This window comes from Schistocerca cancellata, chromosome 11 (genome assembly GCF_023864275.1).
Source record: "Schistocerca cancellata isolate TAMUIC-IGC-003103 chromosome 11, iqSchCanc2.1, whole genome shotgun sequence".
Lineage (NCBI taxonomy): Eukaryota > Metazoa > Arthropoda > Insecta > Orthoptera > Acrididae > Schistocerca > Schistocerca cancellata.
In genome coordinates this window covers 16,204,107-16,224,654 of record NC_064636.1, presented here as the reverse complement: position 1 = coordinate 16,224,654, position 20,548 = coordinate 16,204,107, and the positions used below count along the sequence as shown (strand labels likewise).

Genomic DNA, 20,548 nt, shown 5'->3' with positions numbered 1-20,548 from the left:
AGAGATCCCATTCTCCCATCAGACGGAAGAGGAAACGCAGTATTGCCGCTCACGGCACCGTGTGGGCAGCCGTAGGGCACCACTTCGGGTCACGGCCGGTAGTATTCGAAGGAGACTGACGGCACGAGGGAACGTACAGGACGTTCCGCATCCTCGCACGTTACCTCTAATGCAATACTATCACAGTGTCACTTTTTGATAGGACGGTGCTTTTTCACACGTGCAAGCGTCGCTACGGACCGGCCGTGTGACGTCGAGGTACTCCCGTGGACGGCGAGATACCCACGTACGTCTCCGACTGCATGCGTGCGGCACCGGTTCGGAAGTCAACTCCGAGCCGGAGGCAGTATCCGGGATACCGAGGACCCGTTACGACAGCCGTGGGAGGACTCGCTCCGTAAGAGGACGCGACAGGTTTTTAAAACAGAATCTGACCGAATCGACACATCCACCTAGACCAGCAGAGGTTTGACATTATACTGGTGAGTGGGCTCGTACCAAATACGTCCCTTCTAAATTTCACTTCACTTCACTATCACCAAATTAACATCGTGTGCCCTCTCGAGCCGTACAGGCTCATTTCACTTCCTCCTCACCTGTCGGGTGCTTCACTTTTTTACTACGGAATATATTTGCGAGCTGCGTAAAAAAGTCGTACTTTCCTACACAATCGTACTACACGTTATAACTTCCGTATTTTTTTGTATACTCTGTGTAAGTAATATCTGCGTAAGTTGCCGCCAATATACATTTCGCATTAAGGAACGTAAAGGTAAGATGGGGGAAATTTGGACTTATACGGAGAGTTTTTTACCACCTTTTTTCCCCTCACTATTTGTGAGTGGAACAGTGAGAGGAATAATCGGTAGTGATACAGAGCACACACTGCCTAGGACCGCACTGACATTTACTTGTCAGCTGGTGACGACCTACAAAGCCGGAAGACGTTCGTGATCGAATAAATATAATTTTGCAAAACATTAGGATGTGTTTCCTATCTAATATTATTATTATTATTATTATTAAGGCAAAGTACCAGAAATTGCGGAAGGTCGGGGAGTGAGGGACGGAGTGAGCTGCAGCCGTTATGCAGGAAAGGAGAGGACATCTGATAGCTGGCAAGTGCATCACACTGACCTCAGGACATGTGAGAAAAACATTAACTTATTCTAAATTACAAAATAATTTAAAGGTTTTCACAAATGAGCAGCCAGTCACCCTTTGTTATAGTAGACGTTTAATTTTCCCATCACTGGTTTCAAGTTGTCTAGCAGTTCATCAGATAGTACAGTTCTCAAAGATTTTTCACAGACTCGTAGGGATTTTTGTCGACATATTTTGTCATTCCTCAGTTGCTTCTACGTTTTCGGAGATGCAGTCCGCACCTGCTACTAAATGTCACACACATTCACTTCTTTTTATTTATGAAGCATTTTCAGTAATCTTTAATACAAGTCTGTTTCACATATATGCGTAATAATTATTGTGTATAAGAACTTTATTACACGAGAGTCATTTGGAAAGTAAAAACCTTTTCCTTACACAAATTTTTATTTGATGTAATTAAAAGAAACTGTATTTTACATACAATTCTATACCTAAGCTAATTTTCTACATAGTCACCGTCATACCATTTTAGCAGCTTTTCTATGCCTCCTACATACTCCGTTGCCATCAAATTTTTGAACAATTGATTAACAACTTCCTTAAATTCATAATCACTTCCACTGTGATGTAGACTACACAGTCTTTCAATTTGGGGAATGAGTGAATCATTTGAGGCTAAGTCTGGACTGTACAGTGGATGTTCACACATTTCCCACCTAAACTGCTGAAGCAAGTCTCGTGTCACTCCCGCTGTATGTGGACGTGAATTATAATGGAGGAGGATGACTCACTGGCTAGCAGTCAACACTGCTCGTTTTTTAATGGCTCGGCAAATCCACTGAGGCGTCTGACAGTAGGCCGCTGCAGTCCACTAACTGTGAAACGTCTGTCTGCTCGGATTTTTGTTTCAATCCTCACTCTGAGTCTGTCATTCACCACAGAGGGCCAGCCCCAGAGTGATTTTTGTCACTAACATTCTTCCCTCCGCCATTAGACGTGATACGCCACTTCCGAACTGACACTTCGTTCGTCACATTACCGTTAATCTTGTTACCTGTCTATAAATTTCGAAGGGTCAGACTTTTTCTGCATTTAAAAAGTGGAAAATAGGGTACACCTCACACGTGACGAGATCGTCTATTTTGTCACACATTTTAAAGTTGTGCTGCTAAGAAGTGATCACATTTGTCAAAACAAAACATTCTTTACTTTCTGAATGACCCTCATACAGTGATACTAAAAATGACCTATAATACAGTTTTTTTTTTATACTGTTACAGAGGAAACAGCTTTCTGAGTGCAAGTTCCATGAGGTAAAATTAGTATTTGATTTTTTGGGTCGTATTTAGCTGGCTTTCGTACACCAGAACGGCAGATTTTTGTCGTCTATGAACACATTCACTTTCACTGTGTCTCGGCTGAATGTGTTTACTGTATACAGTGCTGCCAACTGTCTATCTGTGTTTTTCACCCATCTGATATTGTTGCGTAGTGTCTATATGTAGCTTAACATTTGTTTGCATAGATATGTCCGTTATAGTGTGTAGTAAAGTCTCCTCTGGGGAACAACGTGTTATCGACTTGCGGAATTTCTGAAGCTCCGTCTTTCAAATAAGTCACACAACTTTTCTGGAATTGTAATCATTTGTTTGCCCGTGTATTACATCACATCTACCAATTTCTGTCACATTCGGCTAACTCCTTTGCGACGAGTCTTTTTTAGTCTGAAGGGGAGACAGAAGGCGAGTGGGCTTCAAAAATTCGATTTTTAGATTTCGGTATATTTGAAAAGCCCGGTATTTCCTGCGTCAAACAGTTTTTGTTTTATACAAATACGATAATTTTTTCGTGAGATATGTCTGTTTTCCTGACGCTCTGTGCAATCTGGGGACTGTGACCAGATATGTGTAAAACTAGCCTATGGTCCTAATGTCACAATTTCTAAAGTAGAGTGCATTGGGCATGTCCAGAAGAGAATGGGGTCCAGGTTCAGAATATGATTGAAAGAAAAGTAAAAAATAGTATTCGAAGGCGGTAAGAATATAGATGGTATAGGTCGCCTGACAAATGTTGAAATAGATAGATTACAGAAATATTGTGGCTTGGCCATAAGAAGAAAAGTAGGGAATATAGAAAACATGAAAAAAGCTGTAAGGGCTATCTTTTACCATAAGCTTTCCACAAATGAAAATCCAGTGCACAGTCTTTGCCTGAATGATCCTGACACTTGGTAAACGTACAGGAGAAGTGCCAGATATGACCACAAACATTCTTTACCTGCATCAGTAATGAATTAAATTAAACCCATATTTAGACACCTTTGTAAAGATACCTTGTTGAAGAAATGTCTTCATGGGAAAACCCAAAATTCATTCATTTAACGAATGTGTGAATTCTGTCATTTAAAACTGGTTACCGAAAACTGTATTTGTTCAGCTTACAACCCTCAAATTTGGTGTTTATGATACTATTTTATGCTTCAATGATGGTGTAATTAGGAAACTGGATGTTTTGGAATTATTGGGAATAAAATCTAGTGGAAATACTGCAAAATCCTTGGTGCGAATAGACAGAGAGACAATCCGTAAAGCAGATATTGCTAATTTAAAATGCAAAAAAGAAGCCAGACAGAAAAGAAGAGAGACCAAGAGAAGAAAAGAAGATCAGTATGATTCAGATCATGCTCAGTATGGTGCAGGAAAATATTAGTGGTAAGTAATTCTCATCAATAACTGTACTAGAAGAGCAATATTAAACTTTAAATGGATTTTTCTCAAAACTACATTTTTTTTTACTTTAAGGTAGCATTATTTGATAATCTAATGGTGTTAGGAACATGAAATTTGGTCAATTGGTACTGCAGAAGGTAATAAGTTATTACGCCCGCAACTACCCTCCCGACCTGGTACAGAAGCAAATAACCAGAGCCACTTCCTCAGCCCCTCAAACCCAGAACCTCCCACAGAAGAACCCCAAAAGTGCCCCACTTGTGACAGGATACTTTCCGGGACTGGATCAGACTCTGAATGTGGCTCTCCAGCAGGGATACGACTTCCTCAAATCCTGCCCTGAAATGAGATCCATCCTTCACAAAATCCTCCCCACTCCACCGAGAGTGTCTTTCTGCCGTCCACCTAACCTTCGTGACCTCTCGGTTTCGTCCCTATGAAATCCCCAAACCACCTTCCCTACCCTCTGGCTCCTACCCTTGTAACCGCCCCCAGTGTAAGACCTGTCCCATGCACCCTCCCACCACCACCTACTCCAGTCCTGTAACCCGGAAGGTGTACACGATCAAAGGCAGAGCCAAGTGTGAAAGCACCCACGTGATTTACCAACTGACCTGCCTACACTGTGAAGCGTTCTATGTGGGAATGACCAGCAACAAACTGTCCATTCGCATGAACGGACACAGGCAGACAGTGTTTGTCAGTAATGAGGATCACCCTGTGGCTAAACATGCCTCGGTGCACGGCCAGCACATCTCGGCACAGTGTTACACCGTCCGAGTTATCTGGATACTTCCCACTGACACCAACCTTATCAGAACTGTGAAGATAGGAACTTGCCCTTCAATATATTCTCTCTTCCCATTACCCACCAGGCCTTAACCTCCGCTAATTTCAAGTTGCTGCCCGTCGTACCTAACCTGTCATTCAATAACACCTTTGCCGCTGTACTTCCGCCTCGACTGGCATCTCTGCCCAACCTCTTTGCATTTACATATGTCTCCCTGTGTCTGTATATGTACGGATGTGTGTGTGTGTGTGTGTGTGTGTGTGTGTGTGTGTGCGCGCGCACGCGAGCGCATGCGCAAGTGTGTATACCTGTCCTTTTTTTCTCCCTAAGGTACGTCTTTCCGCTCCCGGGATTGGAATGACTCCTTACCCTCTCCCTTAAAACCCACATCCTTTCGTCTTTCCTTCTCCTTCACACTTTCCTGATGAAGCAACCTTGGGTTGCGAAAGCTTGAATATTTGTGTGTGTGTGTGTGTGTGTGTGTTTTTTATTGTGTCTATCAACATACCAGCGATTTCTCGTTTGGTAAGTTACAGCATCATCGTTCTTTTACCACTTAGAGTTCTTTTGAAAAGTCTACCTATTCAAAGGGTAAAATAGCATTGGCATAATAGGAATAAAAATTGCCTTCCACACACCCCCCCCCCCCCCCCAAAGGGTGTATTAATATTAATTACACAACACTACACGCACTTTGCAGCATGTAACAAGACCCAAATGGTTTACAGGATACATACAAGATATATACAGTATATAAAAAACAGAGAATTACTTTTATGAAGTTACTCGGTGGTTTATTTAGATCCTGTAAAACGTGTAGCAGTTATTACCTGCAGCAAAGCACGTGCACTGTTGCGTAAAACAGTATCTGTAGAACATAAACACTGTTTTACAAAATGATTTTGCACCAGTATTAATCTTACGGCTAAGCCAGTAAGACGAAAATAAAAGTTCTACAGCACAAAAGGGGACAGGTCGCAGTCAGTTCTGAAAATCTCAATACGCCACAGCTGCAGCATTCCAATACTGTAACAGATAAAAGTTTTACAATATAATTGCCTTACAGTCCGACAAAATCTTCGTAAGTGAACGGCTGAAAAAAAGTCGTTAACGAGAGGGACGTCTTGCACACGACTCCACCCGGCTGATTCCCTGAGAAGATTTCGTCAGAGCGCCTCGGCGAAAAAGTGCGTGTTCACAAACCATAGCGAGAGTGTTTGGGGATGTCACCTGCAAGGTGTGTATGTTGACGGAGATGGGCCGGATGTGGACCTTCTCGATGTGCGCGCGCTGGTGCTGCCCGCCGAAGAAGCGCACGTCGTACTGGTCTCCCTCCATCTTTATCACCTGCGGAGAGCGAGAGCGACAGTTAGCGTCAACTACTCACCACGGGCAAAAGACAGACTACAAACACAGATTAAAATTACTGTCAGTCACGAAGGACTGATAAAAATATTTATTCTAACTAGTATACATTTACACAAATAAAAACATTTGTCACTGATGTATAAAAACAGACAAGAATAACAGGTGAAGTTGAGATCCAAACCCATCTATCGCTTCCCAGTTATAAAACAGAAGTACTTTCTGTGGTGTTACATAACCTTTTTAGGGGTCCGTACATCGATCAGCAACGAAACACTTACGGGATCACTCTGCTGCTCGTCCGTTCGACTATTGAAACCCCTTTTCCTCACGAACAGGCAGGTGTATCGAGCTGAAATTCGTGACACTTACTGAGGTCCGGTCATACTGTGTCCCGATCGTGACGTATGCGTCCGAAACTTCGGTTACGGAAGGAAGAGAGAAAAGCCAAGCACTATCTAGTGAGACGAAATTCTTGAGGACCAGTATCGGTGTGACAAAGATAGACGGGTTAAGAAATGAGAGGATCAGAGAGTTAATGAAGGTGGACCCACTACAAGAGGAGATAGAGAAATCGAGGCTGAGATGGTACGGACACGTTAAGTGAATGGAGGAGAAGAGGATACCCTGGAGGATGCACGAGATGAAACTGGCAGGAAAGAGACTGAGAGACAGATGGCCGAAAGGAGTGGAGGAATACATCCAGGAGAAAGGAGAAAACTGGACCGAGGTGAAGACAGAGAGATGGTGGCAAGAAAGAAGACTATGGAGAGGCGTATATTCCAAACAGACCGGGCCAGAGGCTGGAAACTGTCCAAGATGATGATGATGATGAGCAAGGTCCACAATCCCTTGGCGGTAGGAAAAACTGAAGCTTTTAAGTGAATGCAATCAAAAGATACGGCCATTTATGTCGCATATTTTGATACTTGAAAACTCACTCATAGGGTACTTTCCTCTGACCTAAAACCATCAAACATACAAGAAGCACTACACCTAAACGAAGAAACAATCTGAACAAGATTAATAAGTAATTATATCACACAAAAAATTCTTTAATTATTTGTTATCCAACATTCCAGGGACCAATAACTCGCCAGTATCAATGTCAATAACACGCAAAAATTGTTGAGACTCTCAGCTCCCGGGATGGATGGTATGTCTATGTACATAATTAAGTCTGTCACATTTTCCCTTAAAAGCCAAGCTACCTATTTTTTTTTTAAAAAAAGAGAGAGCACAGGTGCCTCCTGTGTATAAATACGATGCAGGTACAGACCAGCTAAATTACAGAACCTCTCTTTTTCAGGATTATTGAACATATTCTGAGTTTAAGTATAGTAAATTTTCTTGAGGGTGAAAAGCTTTTGTCCACTAATCAGTACAGATTTAGAAATCATTGCTCACGTGAAACTCTGCTTCCCTTCTCTCACACGATATTCTGCAACCCGTGGATAAAGAGCCACAGGCAGATTCCGGATCCTAGTTTTCTGAAAAGTATTTGACACGGTGCCCCACTGCAAGCTGTTCAATAACGGGACAAGCATATGGAATAAGTTCACAGATATCCGAGGGCCTCCAAGACTTCTTAAGTAATAGAACCCAGTACGCCATCCTCGACAGCGAACGTTCGCCAGAGACGAGGGTATCGTCAGGAGTGCCCCACGGAAGTGTGACAGGGTGGCTACTGTTCGTTACATCCACAAATGATCTGGCAGACAAGACGGGCAGCAATCTGAGGTCGAGAGGACCTCAGAATAACTACATACTGTGTTGTCAAGATAATTTGGAAGAGCACTGATGTCCGATGTGGAATTTATGAGAAACAACTTTGAAATTATTAAACGTCTTCGCTTAACACTTTCTGCGCACATTTGTTTAGCGTACATTCTAAGAACTACGTGTCTGTAAACAATAAAAATTAGACTGTTATGTGGAATGTTTTATACTCGGTCTATACCACTACAAATGTTAGGTTGGTGCATAATTTTGTAATGTTTTTCCAAAAGTTTAATAAACACAAAAGATATACATAACAGAGACTTCAGTTTCCAATAATATATTCTCTGTCAACATTTAAAACAGTCAGCCATCGCTCGAGTAATTTTTTGATTCTGCGAATGTAGAAATCACTCTCTTTTGAGACGATCAACTCACTGATCCATGTTTGAAGCATTTTTTCATTTGGAAAGGAAGTTCCTTCGGGTTGTTCAACAGAGAGCGGAAAAGATGACTGTCTGAGGGCGGACGATCAGACGAATGAGGTCAGTATGGAACGGCTTCCCGACCTGACCCCTGTATAGCGTTTTTTGCCAGTCTAGCAGAATGTGTGCGGGTGTTATTGTGGACTAACATCACTCCACACTGTATTCCCGCTCACCGTTCTCGGACCGAGTATGCGAGACGTCTCAGTCGTCAACAGTAAGTGTCAGCAGTGACAGTTACATCTCGGGGAAGCAATTTGTAGTACACCGCACCCCCGCTGTTGCACCAGATGTGGAACAGTACCTTCTGTGGATGCGCACAGGCCTTTGTACAGGGAACTGCTGCCTCTTTTTTTAACTGAACTATTCCTTTCTTTACCTCGAGTTAGCACAAACACACCATTTCTCGTCACCAGTAACAATAAATCGTAGGAATGGCCGGCAATGTTAAAGAGTCGATGACGAGCGAGCAGAGAAGCACCCACCGATTTTCCTGATTTTTGGCTCATACCGTGCTGTACCAATTTTTGAACCTTCCCCGCAGCATCCAAATGTCACACGATGCTGGAACAGCTCGTCACATCTACCACTTCTCGAGTACACTGTCGTGGATCATTGTGGATTAACGCATTTAAACGATCTTTATGAAACCCCAAAGTGAATGTGGAGAGTCACTAATGTCAAAACGATCCTCCTGGAAACGAGGAAACCATTTTCTTGCTGTGCTGTAACTGGCATTATCTCCACACACGGCATAAATCCACACACGGCATAAATGTTTCTGGCTGCCTCAGCTGCCACCACCCTGCTATCAAACTCAAACAGACGAATACGTCACAAAAGTTCCGATTTCTGCACGAGGCACTCCATTTTCTAGCACCCACAGCTCCACTCGTTTCCTCCAAATGGCAAAATGGCAATATGTGAACTCAACTGGCAACAGTGAGCAACAATAAAAAATTACAATCAATATACATACCCACTGCAACCATAATACCAACACGCAAAACAAAAACACTACGAGCTTACACACCAACCTAACATTTACTATCTTTGAAATATACTGTGTATAATACGTGAATCACAACAGAAGGAATTATTTAATTGGCTGGATAAAAAGAAAATCTACTCACCGAGCAGTGGCAGGATACACGCGTAATACTGTTGTGATTGGCAAGCTTTAGGAGCCAGTGGCAGCTCCTTCGGGCAGAAGGGTTGAAGGGGAAGGAAGAAGGGCAAAGGAAAAGAACTGGAGAGATGTACGAAAAGGTGTAGTTCTTGGGAAAGTCACCCAGAACTGGGTCAGGGGAGATTTGCCGTACAGGATGAGAAGGAAAGTCTGATTGTCGGGGCTGCATCGGGCGATATTTGAGAACCTGAGAGCTTAAAGGTGGAAGACAGGGTAATATGCAAGACAGATATTACTGCATAAACATCTTGCATGCTGTAATAAGAGCAAAAAGCTAAGTGCACTGTACGTATCAGAGGTGGGGGGAGGAGGGGGGGGGGGGGCAGTGAAAAATAGACGGTAGAGACAATGAAAGATGTAGAGAACTAAAAAGGACTGAAGCAAAGAGTAGTTACAGTGACGAAAAGCCGAGACGGGGAAGAAACTGACGTACATTAAGGCCAGGTGGATGGTGAGAACAGAGGACGTGCTGTATTGCTAGTTCTGATAAACTGGTGTCTGGGGGAAGAATCCAGACGGCACGCGTGGTGAAACAGGCGCCAAGGTCACGTCGTAGAGCACGCTCTGCAACAGACTAGCACTACAACGTGTCCTTAACTCTCGCCACCTACACGGCCTTAATTTACATAAATATCTCCCGTCTCAGCTTTTCTTCACTGTAACTACTCTTTGCTTCACACCATTTTAGTTCTCTAATCTTTCATTGTCATTCCCGTCTATTTTTCACCGCCCCCTCCCACCTCTGTTACGTACAGTGCACTTAGTTTTTCACTCTTATTAACTCGTGCACTATGTTTTAGTACTAACCTCTGTTTCGCATATTACCCTGTCTTCCAACTTTAAGCTCTCAGGTTATCAAATCTCGTCCAATGCAGTCCCTGAGAATTGGTCTTTCCTTCTCGTCCCGTACAGTAAGTCTCCCCTGACCCACAGTTCCGCCTCTCCAGTCCTTTTCCTTCACCCTTCTTCCTTCCCCTTAAACCCTTCTGCCCGAAGGAGAAGCCACCGGCTCCAAAAGCTCGCCAATCGCGACAGTCTTACGTGCGTATTCTGCTGCCGCTCAGCGAGTAGATTTTTTATCTGTCCGCTTAAATAATTTTAACGACAGAAGGAATGTTACAGATGCCCGCCGATTACTTAATTTGTACACGAGAAGAGCTAATCCTGCCGACCGGCAGCAGCTCCGCCCTTCCGACAGTACGGGAGCGGTGCAGTACCTTAGCCGGCCAGTACGGAAAGCCCTTCTGCTTGGCGTAGACGAGTTGGTGGGGCGGGCGGCAGGGCTCGCAGAACCAGTGCTTGTCCTTCTTCTCGTTGGAGACCCGGTAGCAGTCGCGACACTGCCGGATCTCCGTCAGGTCGTAGACGCAGTCCCGCAGCATCTGCCGCGCCATGTCCGCCAGGCTGCTGTGCACTGCGAGAGAAAGCACGGCCCCGTTCAGTCGTTACCGAGTCTGCCACCTCCCGGCACCGCAAGTCGGAACAAAATGTTTCCGACTGTCGGGCCGTTTCTTTTTCCCATTTTACGACTGACATTTACTTTAGGGAGGGTATGCAGACACAATAACGCCTTTGGTATACAACCTCTCACTGGATGAAAAGCCTGTTCCTAAAGACTGGAAAGTAGCAAAGGTCACACCAATATTCGAGAAAGGAAATAGGAGTAACCCACTGAATTACAGACCCATACCACTGACCTCAATTTGCAGCAGGATTCTGGAGCATATACTGTACTCTAACATTATGAATCAGCTTGAAGAAAATGACATCGATACATAATCGACACGGATTCACAAAATATCTTTCTTGTGCAACACAGCTACCGTATTTACTCGAATCTAAGCTGCAATCGAATCTAAGACGCACTCGAATCTAAGACGCATATGAAAAATGAGACTCGAAATCAAGGGAAAAAAAAATCCCAAATCTAAGCCGCACCTGAAACTCTAAATTGGAGGGGAGAGAAAAGTTTTAGACCGCACCTCCAAATGGAAACAAAGTTGGTCCATTGTAACGTGAGACACAATTTAGGTCGAATAAATGACGATACAGCTGCAGTAGTTTGGTTCGAGTCCTAAGCTTAACAGTTAAACTCAACCAAGTAGCCATTGCTATGTTATACGGGTACCCTTCCTTTCTCACGTGCTTCGTCTGGTTTGAATAGATTGCTTATTTTGCTTCGATCTGATAAGTGCCATTCTCTTTGTTATAGGTGTCTACGTCACTCTAAGCTGAAAATGCATTTTTGTGCTGTGTAATGCATCGTTTGTCGCATTCGCGGCACGGCTTGCTTTTGAGCGCGCTACTGAGGCTTACAATAAAAAGGAGAGAGGAATCGTCTCATAAACGAAACGATGGCAAGAGACTGCTATTTTTTGTTACTTCCACTGCTGCTTTCTCTGATAATAATCAACAAGAACCAAATAATAGACTGCGTATGATAGAAGATGTTCTGAAGGAGAGTTTAGCAAAAGTTTTTCTCCGTTCGAAAATCTTTGCAGACGCCTCTTTAGTACATTACATTCTGCACAGAAATTAGTCATCTTAGATTTAAAAATCTAGTCAGTTGCCGTGCTTCATTTCTGACTGTATCACTATTCAGCATAAGAATAATACGATTATAAACATGACACGATATGTATACTCTTCTGCATTTGCTGTTGTCTCACTCTAGTTTTGTAGTTTATTAGGTAGACACGATTTAAATGAGATAGCAGCAAACGCGAAAGAATACATGGCATAATGTTTACATTCTTCCACCTTTTTTCTTTTTTTTAATTTATTTACTGACGCAGAGGTTTTGGTGCCAGTATTTATCTTTGTGCTTGCAAAGCATGCCAGTGTAGCGCTACATATATTCGACAGCGTAAGTTAGTTGTGGCGGTACGTACCAACGTTTTTCATAACTTCCGTTTACTTTGCACTCGATTCTAAGCCGCAGGCGATTTTTGGATTACAAAAACCAGAAAAAAAACTGCAGCTTAGATTCAAGTAAATACGGTAGCTCTTTATTCCCATTTAGTAATGAATGCTGTCGACACAGGGATATCACATCGATTCCACATTCCTAGATTTCCAGAAGGCTTTTGATATCGTTCCTCACAAGCGACTATCAATCAAATTGTGTGCATATGGAGAATCGTCTAGAACTGAAGTGATATCTGGTGATCCGCAAGGTAGTGTCGTAGGCCCTCTGCTGTTCCCGATTTACATAAATGATCTAGGTGATAATCTGAACAGCCCCCTTAGATTGTTTGACGATTTTACTAGACAGTAAATTATAGCGACATCGGCAGAGGATCAATTCCAATTATAAAATGACCTAGAGAGAATTTCTGTACGGTGCAAAAAGTGGCAATTCACGCTAAACAAAGAAAAGTGCGAGGTCATCCACATGGGTACCAAAAGAAATTCAATAAATTTTGGGTATACGATAAATCGCACAAATCTAAGGGCTGTCAATTTGACTAAATACCTAGGAATTACAATTACGAGCAACTTAAATTTGAAAGATCACACAGATAATATTGTGGGGAAGGCAAAACAAAGACTGCGCTTTGTTGGCGGGACACTTAAAACATACGACAAACCCACTAAAGAGACAGCCTAACATTACACTTGCCTGCCCCCTGCTGGAATACTGGTGCGCGGTACGGGATCCTTACCAGGTAGGACTGACGGGGGACATCGAGAGGGTGCGAGGAGGGGCAGCCCGTTTCGTGTTATCGCGCAATAGGGGTGAGAGTGTCACTGATACGATACGCCAGTTCGGGTGGCAGTCACTGAGACAAAGGCGGTTTTCTTTGCGGTGCGATCTATTTACGAAATATCAATCCCCGACTTTCTCTTCCGAATGCGAAAATATTTTGTGGACACTCACCTACATAGGGAGAAATGATGATCATCGTAATAAAATATGAGGAATCAGAGCTCAAATGGAAAGATTTAGGTGTTGCTTTTTCCCACGCACCATTTGAGAGTGGAATGGTAGAGAAGTAGTACGAAAATGGTTTGAGGACTCCTCTGCCAGGCACTACGTGTGAATTGCAGAGTAACCGTGTAGATGTAAGCTGTCAGCACACGGGACGGGGCAGCTAATGCCAGTGTGCACGTATCGCACTTCCCGAGATGCAGTACCGTCGGCACGCGCCACGAGGCGGTTAACACGACCGTGCTAACGACGCTCTCCGGTGACAGTTTTCAGCTTTCTTTGACTAGCGAACCGTACTGTTTGTGTGTGAAAATGGCGAGGTGTAAAATTGCTATATCACTTCTATTAAAACACACATTTTCTTTCTCGACCGTGTGCTAGTCGTGTTGTTCTGTCTGCAGAATACACATATAAAAACTTCTGCATCCGTGAATGTGTAATGAAATATACGTGTCCACTCGGGAAGCACATCAGCTTATAAAAGTGCATCAAATCAAACAAACTCACTTCTGATAGAGAGCACACTTACATTTACATAACATGAAATATTACAGAAATTATATGTATCGATTTCCTGGAAAACTCTAACTACCTTTTAGAAAATGCGAAGGTGGAGTAAAATAAAATTGAATACAGCAGGAAGTGAAGCCACTTCTGAGCCACGATCGGTTCCGGATGGTGGTGCCTCAACCACCTACGCCGTGGTGGAACTCAGCTTCCAACTGCCACTTACTTTTTGTTACAATATTCTCAAGGCTTTAATCAGTGAAATGTGGTTATAGTTAATTATAACGAAGCAATATGATGTTTCTCAACATTTTATTGCAACAAATTGTGCTGGCACTTAGAAACGGCGTATATTCACAGTGTGTAACATACGACAAGAAACCTGCCGAGTACGGGCTTCTACTGAACACGACAAATACAGTTCAGAGTCTCCCTCGTATGGCGTCTTCCTTCCTGCTTGCGATTGTGCGATCTTGTTTCTCAGTGGTTCCGCTTTACGTGGCATGTTGAAATATCACACAACTTATTTCGCGTTTCACGTGACAAAATCACTCCTCAGAGATAAACAGCAGGAAGTGATGTCACAAAGCTCTTACAAAGGTCACATTGACGCTAACAGACTCGTCCCGTGTGCCGACAACTTCGCCATTCTTCAGGTGGTCGAACACTGTCCTAACAACAGTATCGTGAATGTAATACAAAAATTTATTTCCATCTTAACTGCAAAGTTTTTATTCCCAGATTTATGCCTGTGACTTTGTCCACATATGCACGTGTCATACTCTGCACACTGACTTTTGTAGATAAGAGTATCATTACGAGTGCCTCAGGGCAGTACGACAGGACCGTTCTTGTTCTCTGTACACTTAAATTATCTGACAGATGGAGTGAGGACCAATCCACGACTATTTTCTGATCACGCTGTAGTGTGTAGGAAAGTTCTGTCATTGAGCACGTGAGGATACAGGATTACTTGAACAGAATTTCTATATGGAGCAATGAATGGTGAATTGCTCTATGTGTAGAAAAATTTAAATTAATGCAGATGACTAGGAAAACACATATCTAGGTGTGATGTTGAAAGTGGTATGAAATGGAACAAGCATTTCAGACCAGTAGTACAATAGGTGAACAGTTGATTTTGGAACACACATTGAATTTCAGAATGAGATTTTCACTCTGCAGCAGAGCGTGCGCCGATATGAAACTTCCCGGCAGATTAAAACTGTGTTTCCGCCAGATCCTTTCTTTCAGGAGTGCTAGTTCTGCAAGGTTCACAGGAGAGCTTCTGTAGAGTTCGGAAGGTAGGAGACGAGGTACTGGCAGAAGTAAAGCTGTGAGGACGGGGCGTGAGTCGTGCTCGGGTAGCTCAGTTGGTAGAGCAATTGCCCGGGAAAGGCAAAGGTCCCGAGTTCGAGTCTCGGTCCGGCACACAGTTTTAATCTGCCAGGAAGTTTCACATTGCATTTCGTTAAGTCTTGTTGCAGCTGAACAATCTTGTGGCGATTTGCTGACCCCAGAAGTACACTTACGGGTGTTCTCATTACCACTTACATGAAATATCGATTCGTCACTTAATACGATGCTGGATATCTTCAATGTCATGCAGCAACATCTCATTTGAAAAGCCAGCATGTAGTCAGAGCTCATAACAACAGTAAACAGTAAGCACGTAGTTGTAAGCATCTCCTTAAAATTCTCCGCACTGACATCATGAGAACTGCAAATTTGAGACAAGCCTAGCCTACGAGTGGGAGACTCTCACCCATTCGAACGTTCTTCAGTCACTCTTTGTTGTCCCATACTCCTCTCTTTGTGCACAACAACAGAAACATTACTGTTTTGAGTTGCTCTTTCATTTGATGTATTATTTATAGCTTTAAGTCGAATGTAATGAACGCAGAAAACCCATACTTTCATTTCGAAATCCTCTCTATACCTTACAAAAAGACCACAAAGGTAAACTTGAGCTCACACAGAGACAGATAAGTTCTTCCTGCAAACCTTTTGTGACTGGAACAGGAACTGGAGGAAATGACAATGGCACACAGAGACCCTCCGCCACACACCGCAAGGTGGCTTGTGGAGTATAAATGTAAATGTAGATGTAGATGTAGATGAATAAATTACTGGTTTCAGTCATTTTGCCTTCTGGAGAGAACTATAGCACCCATCTCACGTTTCAAAGACGGCCGACAATGTCTGAAACTTAATTTTGTACTGAAAATGGTTGCTTTGGTGCTCAAAAATAAACTCTTTTCAAACCGAGCATTTGAACAATAACTGACATCTCCAGTATCCCCGAAATGTGCACCGTCTCAGGGCTCCGATTCCACAGTTACGGTCTACTTTAGGGCACCGGTGCAGTGATGACTGCTAGCTACTCACCGCCGTGGTAGATGACGACGTTGTGCACGATGGTCATGGCGTCGGCGCGAAACTCCTCGAGCAGGCGGTACTTGCCCTCGCCGGCCTTGTGCTCCATCGTCTTGAGGTCCATGGGCCGGTAGATGAGGAAAGCGGCACGCCACCGCTCCGACTGCCCCTGAACGTCCGTCCGCGCCACCGGCAGCGAGCCCGCCGGGTGATGGTGCACGATTGCCGACGTGCGCTCGGGGATCGAGTACGGGTTCCGCGGGGGCGGCGCTGCCGTGCGGTCGCAGAGGTTCGCCGGGAGCTGTCAATAGGCACACGAATTTCTCTGTTACGTATTGTTTAATCGCTATTTTTGGAGAATGCCGTGTACAATATACGAATGGCAAAAAATAATGTACAATAATATGACTACGATACTGAAACTTTCTACCACATTAAAACTGTGTCCCGCAGCAGATGGAGTTCGAGTCTTTTCCCTTCACTGTCCCGATACTTCCGAAATGATGTCAAGTCGATGTCTCTGTTTATGTTTACATATTACCAGTAGTACTGATTCCATGCATGTAACTACTGAAATACCCTTTTTCATCAAGCTGGAGGTTTTGTTTTATTCATGAGGGGATCTTACAGACTGGCCTTTCCTTCATACTTCAAGGATTTGGAGATTAGTAGCAGTCTTTTGGCCACTAGTAGCAACATTGAAATTCCATATTTATTAACAAATATTAATGTTCATTGACAAATATTTAATCATGTTTCAATAAAAATAACATTTTTATTTTTAATTACTAATCATGGGAAAATGACAATATTCACCACATATTAAAATTTGTTACAAAATACTAAACACCCTATAGAAAAGAAAATACTTTTTCATTTCTAGACATTGCACAGTATTATTGATTTATGTAATTTTTTCCATTTAATAATAAGGCTTTTCACATTGTTTCATCAAAATTTAATTTCATTTTGAATGAATGAAAAATTATGATTCAAAATTTGTTACCCCTTAAGTGTGAGGAACAGCCCGGTTATCATTCCTGCCCGTGTAACTGTTTGTGTGCCATGCAACGCTTCCTTACTGCACGGCATAATCTGATGTGCCATGCAACGCTTCCTTACTGCACGGCATAATCTGATAAGTTTTGGTGCACTTTTCTCAAATCTAGTGATTGCTGCAATTGTAAGTTGCGAAAAATTCAAAGCTGCCATCGGAAATATATACTATGAAAATAAGTACATTACAACTGATGTATTCTGCCAGTATCATGGAAGTCTTTACTGGAAGAGAGAACACACGAACAACACTTTTTGGAAAATGGATGTTTCAAGAATCTGATTATTAGAGTGATTTACGAGGGCTATTCAGAAAGTAGGAAATGTTTCAGCATTAAAAAAAGAAAACTAAGTACAAGAAATACATTTTATTATATACATCTGAAAGAGCAACTGACATACTACATTCCCACATAGTCACCAAAAACATTGAGGCATATATCATGGCAGTGGACAAGCTATGAAACACCTTCGTCGTAAAATTCTGCCACCCTAAACTTCAGCCAGTGAGTCACGCCGGCCTGGAGTTCCGCGCCGTCATCAGAGCGCTGTGTTGCAAGCCTGTTCTTAATCTTGGGAAACAAGTGGAAGTCGCTTGGTGCAAGATACGGCCTGTAAGGCGAAGAGGGAAAATTTCCCATTTGAATGAATTACGGAGTTTTTTAGAGCGGTTTGCCACGTGATGTCGGGCAGTGTCGTGCAAAAACAAAATTTTGGACGTCAACTTTCCTCGACATTTGTTTTGAACTGCTCTTCTAAGGCTGTGCAAAGTTTGACAGTACTGGGCAGAATTTCACAGTTGCTCTACGCCCCAGAAAATCAATAAGCAGCACACCTTGCCTATCCCAAAACACTGTCGCCATCAACTTCCTTGCTGACAAGGTTTGCAAACATTTTCTTAGTTTTTGGGTGACCTTGTGTGCCCCCACTCCACAGACTGTAATTTTGTCTCGCAATTGACATGTTTCACCCAAGTCTCGTCACCAGTTATGATTTGATCCAGTAATGAATCATCATGTTTGTGGTAGGCCTCCAGAAATGTCAGTGTTGCCCCCATTCGCTGTTCTTTATGGTGCTCTGTAAGCATTTTGGACACCCATAGTGCACAAAATTTGTGGTAACCTAGCTTTTGAGTGTCAATTTCAAACAACGAAGTCCGTGAAACTTCTGGAAAAGAAAGCGAAAGCTCTGTTACTGTGATGTGATGGTTTACACGAATCGTTTCATCAGCTTTAGCGACAAGATCGTCAGTCACACTGCTCGGCCATTTTTAAAGCAAATGAACCATTTTCAGATGGAACATTCACTCATTACATTGTTTCCGTACACTTCGCATGGCTCACGATAAATTTCTATAAGTTTTAGGTTGTTTGCCAGCAAAACCGTATGACAGACTGCACCCTCACAACTGGCGGAATTTTAGATTGCAGCGCACATTTCAAATTCAAATATAAAAAAAAAACCAGACGCACAGAGACATTCCCGCTGTCACAGGTGGAAGCTGACTGAGCTCCCAAGCATGCACATACCAAAATATACGCGATCAGTGTGCATCTAGCGGCGTCAGACGGAAACGTTCCGTACTTTCTGAATAGCCCTCGTATTTCGAAATTGGGTCTTGAGTGATGTATTTCAAAATCAGGTTTCTGGAGAATGGATCTCTTATGCCAAAAACTTTCATTAACACCAGTAAGTTAATATTTTCTGGGAGGGTATTCAGAAAAAAAAGTCTCATGCAGCACGCATGTACTGTAGTGTAATTTGAAGTTGCTCAATAGACCATTTCAACTACCCTAGATTACTGTGCTACATTATAAACCGTTATTGTTTACGCCTCCCCCCCCCCTTCTCTCTCTCTCTCTCTCTCTCTCTCTCTCTCTCTCTCTCTGCCTGTGTGTGTGTGTGTGTGTGTGTGTGTGTGTGTGTGTGTGTGTGTGTCGTACATAGCACTAGGTTGGTGCATTCGTTGGTAGTTATTTGAGTTTATACGTCGCCATTTTGTCATTTGGAAATAGTCAGTGTAGCTGTCAACACTAGAAAATGGAGGGACAAGGGGAGAAATCTGAACATTTCCGAGATGTTCTTCTGTTTGAGTTCAATAGAGAAGTGACAGCAGTATATGCAGCCAGAAATATTTGCACCATGTCTGGGGATAATGCCACTACATCAGGTGGAGGGAGGAAGCAAGGGGGGGAGAGGGTGGGAGGGAGGAAGCAAGGGGGGAGGGAGGGAGGGTGGGAGGGAGGAAGCAAGGGGGGGAGGGAGGGAGGGTGGGAGGGAGGAAGCAAGGGGGGAGGGAGGGAGGAAGGGAGGGAGGGAGGGAGGGAGGTAGGAAGGGAGGGAGGAAGCAAGGAGTGAGGGGGGGAGGGAGGGAGGGAGGAAGCAAGGAGTGAGGGGGGGAGGGAGGGAGGAAGCAAGGAGGGAGGGAGGGAGGGAGGGAGGAAGCAAGGAGGGAGGGAGGGAGGAAGCAAGGAGGGAGGGAGGGAGGAAGCAAGGAGGGAGGGAGGGACGGAGGGAGGGAGGAAGCAAGGAGGGAGGGAGGGAGGGAGGGAGGGAGGAAGCAAGGAGGGAAGGAGGGAGGGAGGGAGGGAGGAAGCAAGGAGGGAGGGAGGGAGGGAGGGAGGGAGGGAGGAGGGAGGGAGGAAGCAAGGAGGGAGGGAGGAAGCAAGGAGGGAGGGAGGAAGCAAGGAGGGAGGGAGGAAGCAAGGAGGGAGGGAGGAAGCAAGGAGGGAGGGAGGAAGCAAGGAGGGAGGGAGGAAGCAAGGAGGGAGGGAGGAAGCAAGGAGGGAGGGAGGAAGCAAGGAGGGAGGGAGGGAGGGAGGGAGGGAGCAAGGAGGGAGGGAGGGAGGGAGGGAGCAAGGAGGGAGGGGGGAGGGAGGAAGCAAGGAGGGAGGGAGGGAGGGAGGAAGCAAGGAGGGAGGGAGGGAGGAAGCAAGGAGGGAGGGAGGGTGGGAGGGAGGAAGCAAGGGGGGAGGGAGGGAGGGTGGGAGGGAGGAAGCAAGGGGGGAGGGAGGGAGGGTGGGAGGGAGGAAGCAAGGGGGGAGGGAGGGAGGGAGGGTGGGAGGGAGGAAGCAAGGGGGAGGGAGGGAGGGAGGGAGGGAGGGAGGGAGGGTGGGAGGGAGGAAGCAAGGGGGGAGGGGGGGAGGGAGGGAGGGGGGAGGGAGGAAGCAAGGGGGGAGGGAGGGAGGAAGGAGGGAGGGAGGTAGGAAGGGAGGGAGGAAGCAAGGAGGGAGGGAGGGAGGGAGGGAGGGAGGAAGCAAGGAGGGAGGGAGGGAGGGAGGGAGGAGGGAAGGA

The 20,548-nt window shown here is 44.4% G+C and overlaps 1 protein-coding gene and 1 non-coding gene across 2 annotated transcripts in view; one reads left to right on the top strand and one right to left on the bottom strand.

The window, feature by feature from the left end:
* Window positions 1-20,548, bottom strand: part of LOC126108926 (zinc finger MYND domain-containing protein 11) — a 217,231-nt gene that overhangs the window by 62,571 nt on the left and 134,112 nt on the right. The window contains exons 7-9 of the mRNA XM_049914296.1: window positions 16,211-16,499; window positions 10,602-10,798; window positions 5,857-5,973 (exon numbers count right to left, since the gene is read on the bottom strand). Coding sequence (XP_049770253.1) covers window positions 5,857-5,973; window positions 10,602-10,798; window positions 16,211-16,499 — 603 coding nt within the window. The remainder of the gene's footprint in view (window positions 1-5,856; window positions 5,974-10,601; window positions 10,799-16,210; window positions 16,500-20,548) is intronic.
* On the top strand, window positions 15,180-15,254 carry Trnas-gga (transfer RNA serine (anticodon GGA)). The gene has a single exon. It is a non-coding gene; the product is annotated as a tRNA-Ser (tRNA).